Below are 7,947 nucleotides of genomic sequence, written 5' to 3' on the forward strand. Positions count from 1 at the left end.
TCTACTTTAGTAAAGATTTACCACCTTAGAAACCCAGAGGGGGTTGTTTTGAGTTGGAACTGACTCTGTGGCAGTGAGTTTGGTTTTTTTATACATATATATGTATGTGTGTGTGTGTGTGTGTGTATATATATCTGTCTGTCTATAAAATAACAAATTAGGCATTTCAATGGTTTTTTACATGTACAATTAAAACAAAACCCATTTCCATCAAGTTGCCAACTCTAGCAACCCCCATTGAGTTTATGAGGAGGTAAATCTGTACTGAAGTAGATTGTTCCGTCTTCCTTGCACTGGTGGGTTTGAACCTCTCATCTGGTTAGCAGTCAAATGCCTTAGGTACTGGGCCACCAGCGCTTCTTACATGTACAATTAAGTGACATTAATCATTTTCATCACTTTCACATGCAACCAACACCACTACCTGTTTCCACATTTTTCCATCACCTTTACCAGAAGCTCAGTGTCCCCCAAGTAATGATTACCTCTCTCATCCTCAGTTGCACCCCTGGTAAACCACTAATAGACTTTAGTATCTGTACATTTGCCTATTTTAGAATTTTATATAAGTGGGATTATAGAATATTTGTCCTTTTGACTTATTTCACCTAGCATGTTTTCAAGGTTCATCCATGTTGTATGCATCAGGACTTTAATTTTCTTTATGGTAATGCATTTGTAAAACACAAAATTAATTGTATATTCATTTATTTGATCCTACGGTGATGAATAAGGAGCTCTGGTATCTCAGTGGTTAAAGTATTTGGCTTCTAACCAAAAGATTGGTCAAGCCCATCAACTGCTGCTCCATAAAAGGAGGATAGGGAAGTCTGCTTTGGTAAAGATTTATAGCCTTGGAAACCCTTTGGGGGCAGTTCCTGTCCCATAGGGCTGCTGTGAGTCAGAGTGAACTTGATGGCAACGGCTTTGGTTATTTTGGACTGTAATGAATAAAGTTTCTTGTAAGAGATAATCCTAGATAATTGATTTCTCAAGGAACTATCTAATATAGTACTTTGCACGATAACTTTCAAATTGGAATGTTAATCATTTCTTATGGACAACTAATACTGATTAAGAATTTTGGATGTTTTGATTGGTATGTAAGGAAAATCCCACAATCCCACAATTTGGTTAGGTGCTTTTTACTAAGAATATTTAGCGTAAGACAGCTTGGTAATTCTCTTGGACTAAGATTTACTTCTGCTGTCTTGGGGGAGAAAATAGAATTTAACATTGGTCTTGAGGACAATTCTAAATTTATCATTGCAGGCCACTTTGTTGTTGTTGTTGTTATGTGCCGTTGAGTCAGCCCTGACTCATAGTGACCCCTCCTTGGGTTTCCGAGGCAGTATCACTACGGAAGTAGGATTGCCCAACCTTCCTTCCGAGGAGTGGCTGGTGGGTTTGAACCGCCAGCCTTCTGGTTAGCAGTCAAGTGCCTTAGCCACTATGCTACCAGAGCATGCAGGTAAGTAGCAAGCAGTGTGCTAGTTTATAGAGAAAAGACTGTTTTATAGACTTTAGGTGAATAGTCTACTCTTTTATTTGAATTTTCAGACTTTGAAGAAGAAAGAATATTATTATTTTAAAAATTGTTTATCCTTTTATAGTTTTCATTAATGAAAATTTACTTTTGTCTTTGGCAGTACAAGAAAAAAAGTTAAAATGTGTTTCTGAGGTGAATGTGAGCTCTTTAGAATCTGAATCTATTTGTCCTCAAATACTGTTCTTCTCTGTATCAATCTGCATACAAGGATGAACCTGATCATATTGAGAGAGAGAGCGTTTGAACCTTTAGCAATCGTGTTCTTGCTCCATGTTGTCTGTAATTACATTAAACCTTTTAGTAGGTAATTGGTATGCTTTACACTGTGCTATTTGAGATGTATGGTATTTTAAATCATAGATTTTAATCTTTTTAAAGAAAGTTATGGTACCTTGAAAAGTAGTGTAAGAGTTCATATTACTTTAAACTTACATTTCAGAATGGTTTAATCTTATTCAATGCAAATCGTGCAGTTGAGCTACACAAATTATAATTAAAATCCTTATATTAAAAAATCAGACCAATTATACTTTCTTTTTCTTTAATAGAAGGTGACAACAGAATCCATAAAAGTGAAGAGTTTTTTAAAGAAGGCAACAAAAAGAGGAGCAAAATGCCGAAACCAGTAAGTGTATTTATTACTTTTGATAGTACTCACTTAATGTTAGTAGCTTTAAGTTCTTTTTAAGGAGCCCTGGTTAAGTACTTGGCTGCTAACTAAAAGGTCAGCAGTTTGAACCCACCAGCAGCAGCTCCTAAAGAGAAAAGACCTGATGATCTCCCATAAAGATTGTAGCCTAGGAAACCCTATGGAATGGTTTTACTCTGTCTTATAGGGTGGCAATGAGTTGGAATTGACTCGATGACACATAGCAACAATATAATACTAAGTATTATGGTAAGGAAAAAATACAGTAGATTAATTGTACTAAAAACTCTAAATTTTGTTTTAGATTAGTGTGGCTCGAACACAGATAGGTGGGCCAGTGAAAAAGATGTATACAGGTAACACTGTAGTCATGTGTTCTGGGGTCAAACTGTCTTAGTTATTCTGGTTCTGCCACTTAATCTAAGTTTGTTAAATTATTCTCTCCAATTCTTGATTTCCTCACATATTAAGTGGGGCCTTGTTTTTCACCAATTCCTTCAATGTAGCTTAGACTTCTTCTTTCAGTACCATCGGTTCTTGATCATATGCTACCTTCTGAAATGGTTGAATGTCCACCAATTCCTTTTGGTACAGTGAGTACATTGTATTCCTTCCATCTTCTTTTGGTGCTTCCTGCATTATTCACTATTTTGCCCATATTGCTACCCAAGGCTTGAATTTTTTTCTCCATTTTTTTCCCCACTTCTAACTGTAGGTCTTTGCACATTTCTTATAATGCTTTGTCTTCTTGAGCTGCCCTTGGAAATCTTTTGTTCAGCTCTTTTACTTCATCATTTCTTCCATTTGCTTTAGGTACTGTCCATTCAAGAGCAGGTTTCAGAGTCTCTTCTGACATGCATTTTGGTCTTTTCTTCCTTTCCTATCTTTTATTGACTTTTGGTTTTCTTCATGTTTGTTGTCCTTGATGTCATCCCACAACTTGTCATTGGTCATTAGTGTTTCAGTGTGTCAAATCTTATCTTCACATGGTCTCTAAATTCAGGTATACATTCAGGGATGTACTTTAGGTAGTATTTTGGTGCTCATGAACTTGTTTTAATTTTCTTCAGCTTCAGCTTAAACTTGCATGTGAGCAACTGATGGTCTGTTGCACAGTTGGCCCCTGTCTGACAAAACTTAGAGAAATTTAATTTGGTCTCCATATTTTACACATCCATTTTGCCCAGGTTTGTAGTTAGTACATGTCTTAGTTATCTAGTGCTGCTATAGCAGGAATACCACAAATGGGTGGCTTTAACAAACAAAATTTATTTTCTCCTAGTTTGGAGGTTAGATCAAATCCAGGGTCCTGTCTCTAGGGCAAGGCTTTTTCTCTTTGTCAGCTCTGGAGGAAGGTCCTTGTCACTTTGAGCTTTTGTTCCTTGGTAATCTTCATGTGGCATCTTTCTTCCCTCCTCTCTACTTCTTTTGCTTCCTTATTTAATCTCTTTTATATCTCAAAAGAGATTGACTTAAGATATACCCTACACTAATCCTGTATCATTAGTAACAAAGATAACCCATTCCCAAATGAGATTATAACCACAGATGTAGGGGTTAAGAATTACAACACATTTTTTTGGAACACAATATGGTCTATAACATTCCATTCTGTTGTTGTTGTTAGGTGCTGTCAAATTGGCATAACAACCCTATGTACAACAGAATGAAGCACTGCCTGGTCCTCTGCCAGTGTCACAATACTTGCTATACCTGAGCCCATCATTGTAGCCACTGTGTCAGTCCATCTCGTTGATGGTCTTCCCCTTTTTCTCTGACCCTCTACTTTACCAAGCATGATATCTTTTTCCAGGGAATGGTCCCTTCTGACAACATGACCACAGTAGGTGAGATGAAGTCTGGCCATTCTTGTTTCCAAGGAGCATTTTGACTATACTTCTTCCAGGACAGATTTGTTCATTCTTCTGGCAGTCCGTGGTATTTTCAGTATTCTTCACCAACACATTTCAAAAGTGTCAACTCTTCTTCAGTCTTTCTCATTCATTGTCCAACTTTCACATGCATATAAGGCAATTGAAAATACCACTCTTTAGCTCCCCAAAATTCATGTCCTTGACACATGCAAAACACATTTACCCCACCACATCATCCCAAAAGTCTTAAATCAACTGCAAGTCCAAAATCTAATCTTCTGAATCATCTAAATCAAATACAGGTGAGATTTGAAGTATATTCTATCTTAGGGCAAAATTCGTCTTCATCTGTAAACCTGTGAAATCAAATGACAAGTTATCTGTTTTTAAAGGATAGTAGTAGAACAGGTATAAGGTAGACATTTTCATTACAGTGGGAAAAGTAGGAGGGATAGAAGGGATAACAGACACCAAGTATGTCCAAAACCCAGCAGAACAATTTACATTAGGTCTCAAGGCTTGAAAATAATCATCTGTTCTTTGATACCTCCAGACTCTGCGTGTTGGCTGCTATCTCTAGATTCTTAGTGGAGGTCCCAGGTTCTGGGCTTAAGCTCTGCCATCGCGGCCCACTGAGATGGCAACTCTGCCCCCTTGTCTTTGGTGAGCGTCATCATCCTGGTCCACTGAGTTGCAGTCATACACCCTCGGGCTCGGCTGCCTCCCAGTCCTAAACTGAGTTGGCTTTAAAAAACAAATTTATTTTCTCACAGGAGGCTAGAAGTCTAAATTCAGGGTGTTGTCTCTAGGGTAAGGCTTCCTATCTGTTGGCTCCAGAGGAAGGTTTTTGTCTCTTCTGGCTTCTGCTCCTGGGTACTCTTCATGTGTCTTGGCATCAGTCTTCCCCTGGGTCTGGCAAGTTCTGTGCAGGGAGCCTTGGTCCAGAGGATGCAACCTGCTTCCAGCTCTTTCTTGGTGGTAATAGGTCTCTCTGCTCTCCAATAGCTTCTTCTTTCTCCTTTTAGCTCTTGTAAGATAAAAGGTGATACAGGCTATGCTCCAGGGAAAATCCCCTTACATTGGATGGTATCAGAGCTGTGACCTGAATAAGGGTGTTACATCTCACTATAATCTCCTTATAACTAATTGGCTGATCACATCAGATCACATCATGGGGGGTGATTACATCACTACATAACTGCCAAATTACATAATTACCTAACTACCAAACTGCTGAGAATCATGGCCTAGCCAAGTTGACACATTTATGGGTGACAGAATTCAATCACTGACAGATATGTTAAGTCTTTGGTGAGATAGCCAACCAGAAAGGTTGTTTACGTGATAAAATTGTTAAAAACAGGTAAGCAAATAATAGCAAATAATGGCCTATAGTTGAATGTTTTTTATAAAGTGAAGAATATATTGCAGTATGAATAAAATATAATATCTGACTTTTGTGTTGAAAGAAATATGGCATAGTGAATGGAATTCAAAGAGTTTGGAGTTAGAGATCAGTTTAAATACCTGCTTTGCCATTTGATATTCCTGTGTCCTTTGACAACTAATGGAAACTGTTTTGAGTCTATAGAAATGAACATATCTACTAGTATTGTTTCAAGGGCTGAATGAGAATATGGAACATTTATGACCTAGCATCTAGAATATGTTAAATAGTCAGTAGATATTTTTAAAGACAGAACTTCATAGGCTTTTTGTTTTTTCAAATAGATGTAAGATTTTTGTGGTTGAGACTTTATCATCTTAAAAAAATCAGATACAATTTTAGAGTTGCTTTATTTGTGGGAGCTCTGGTGGCATAGTGCCTAAGGCATTTGACTGCTAACTAGAAGGCTGGTGGTTCCAACCCACCAGCCACTCCTCGGAAGGAAGGTTGGACAATTTACTTCTGTAGTGACACTGCCTTGGAAGCCCAAGGAGGGGTCGCTATGAGTTGGATCTAACTCCACTGCCATGTGTTTGGTTTTTGGTTTTTAATTATTTGCATATTATACTGCTTTATTTTATAAATCAGATTTTAAAAATTTCCTTCTGCCTAATACTTTAATAAGTACATACTCTTTTCTACTGATAATCCTTTTTGTTTCTGTTACAGATCAATGTAAGAGTAACTACAATGGATGCCGAGCTGGAATTTGCAATTCAGCCCAATACAACTGGCAAGCAACTTTTTGACCAGGTACCATTTGACCACATGAAGTATGCAACTTTCAAAGATTCATTGTTTGGATACTGTTGCATTCTTATTTTTATATTTTCCTAATACTTTTACTAATAATGCAACAGTGGAACACTGGGAATTTTTCATATTACCTGTTTAGTTATCTTAAACAACTGTAAGGATATTCTTTATTCTTTGTTACTCCTAAATTAGTGGGCTGTTGTTGTTATTTGCCATCAAGTTGGACCCAACTCATAGCGACCCCTCCTTGGGTTTCTGAGGCAGTATCACTGCGAAAGTAGACTGCCCAATCTTCCTTTCGAGGAGTGGCTGGTGGGTTTGAACTACCAGCCTTCTGGTTAGCAGTCAAGTGCCTTAGCTACTATGCTACCAGAGCTCCTAATTAGTGGGATAGAACTTCAAAAAAAAAATTATTATAAAACAGGTGTTTATTTAACATCTGCTCTACTAGTTATTGGAGCGCTGGTGGCATAGTGCCTAAGGCATTTGACTGCTAATCAGAAGGCTGGCAGTTCAAACCCACCAGCCGCTCCTCGGAAGGAAGATGCGGCAGTCTACTTCCGTAGTGATACTGTCTCGGAAACCCAAGAAGAGGGGTCGCTATCAGTCAAAATTGACTCGACAGCATATTACAATAACAGCAACAACATACTAGTTATTAGGAGCTCTGGTAGCATATTGCCTAAGACATTTGACTGCTAATCAGAAGGCTAGCAGTTCAAACCCACTAGCCACCCCTCGGAAGTAAAGTTGGGCAGTCTACTTCCGTAGTGATACCGCCTCAGAAACCCAAGGAAGTGTCGCTGTAAGTTGAATCCGACTCGACGACAGTGGGTTTGGTTTGGTATACTAGTTATTGTAATGGAAACTGAAAGGGATATACATAAATTCTGCATAGCCCCTGAGTCTACTCTTTAGTAAAAATGATAGTATTAAAAAGAACTACAATGCCAGTCAGGTTGCGTCAGTACCAGGAGAGTATTTTAACTTAATTTCCCTAGATATTTAGAAGCAGAAACTATCACTCTGTGTAGTAGTAGGAGGCTTTTGATTTACACCTTGAAGAATGGATAGAATTTTAATAACTGGAAATATTAGGATATAGTCATTGTTTGTAGCAGAGAAAACAATGTTTAGGGAATAATACTTGGGTAGAATAGAAACCTGGGTCTAGCATCTTGAAGATTATGATTTGCTAATTCAGCAAACATTTGGTACCTGCTATATGACAAGCATATTTTCGTGGAGTTACAAAGATAAATGAAGCATTGGTCTCCTTCACAGTGAAATCATAAGGCAGAGGAAAGGACAGACATGTAAATAGGTAAAAGTGTGATGATTGTTAAGAGAGTACAAAACAAAAACAAAAAAACAAACTCACTGCCATTGAGTCAATCCGATTCATAGCAACCCTCTTTGAGTTTCTGAGGCGGTAAATCTTTATGGAAATAAATTGCCTAGTCTTCCTTCTGCAGAGTGGCTGGTGGGTTTGAACTTCTAACCTTCTGGTTAGCACTTAAATGCCTTAGGCACTGTTCTGGTTACCTAGTGCCCCTCTAACACGAAATATACCACAGATGGGATGGCCTTAACAAACAGGAGTTTATTCTTTTTTTTTTTTTTAATTGTGATTTGGGTGAAAATTTACAGAGCAAATTCAGTTTCCATACAA

General features: G+C 37.9%; 1 protein-coding gene across 1 annotated transcript in view; it reads left to right on the top strand.

Moving 5' to 3' along the window:
- Nucleotides 1-2,162: 2,162 nt before the first annotated feature.
- Nucleotides 2,163-7,947, top strand: part of RDX (radixin) — a 93,485-nt gene continuing 87,700 nt past the window's right edge. The window contains 2 exon segments of the mRNA XM_042780371.1: nt 2,163-2,174; nt 6,189-6,272. Of these exon segments, the coding sequence (XP_042636305.1) occupies nt 2,163-2,174; nt 6,189-6,272 (96 nt within the window).

Source organism: Orycteropus afer, unplaced genomic scaffold (assembly GCF_000298275.1).
Source record: "Orycteropus afer afer isolate SDZICR_OR568_19922 unplaced genomic scaffold, OryAfe1.0 scaffold00036, whole genome shotgun sequence".
Classification (NCBI taxonomy): Eukaryota; Metazoa; Chordata; class Mammalia; order Tubulidentata; family Orycteropodidae; genus Orycteropus; species Orycteropus afer.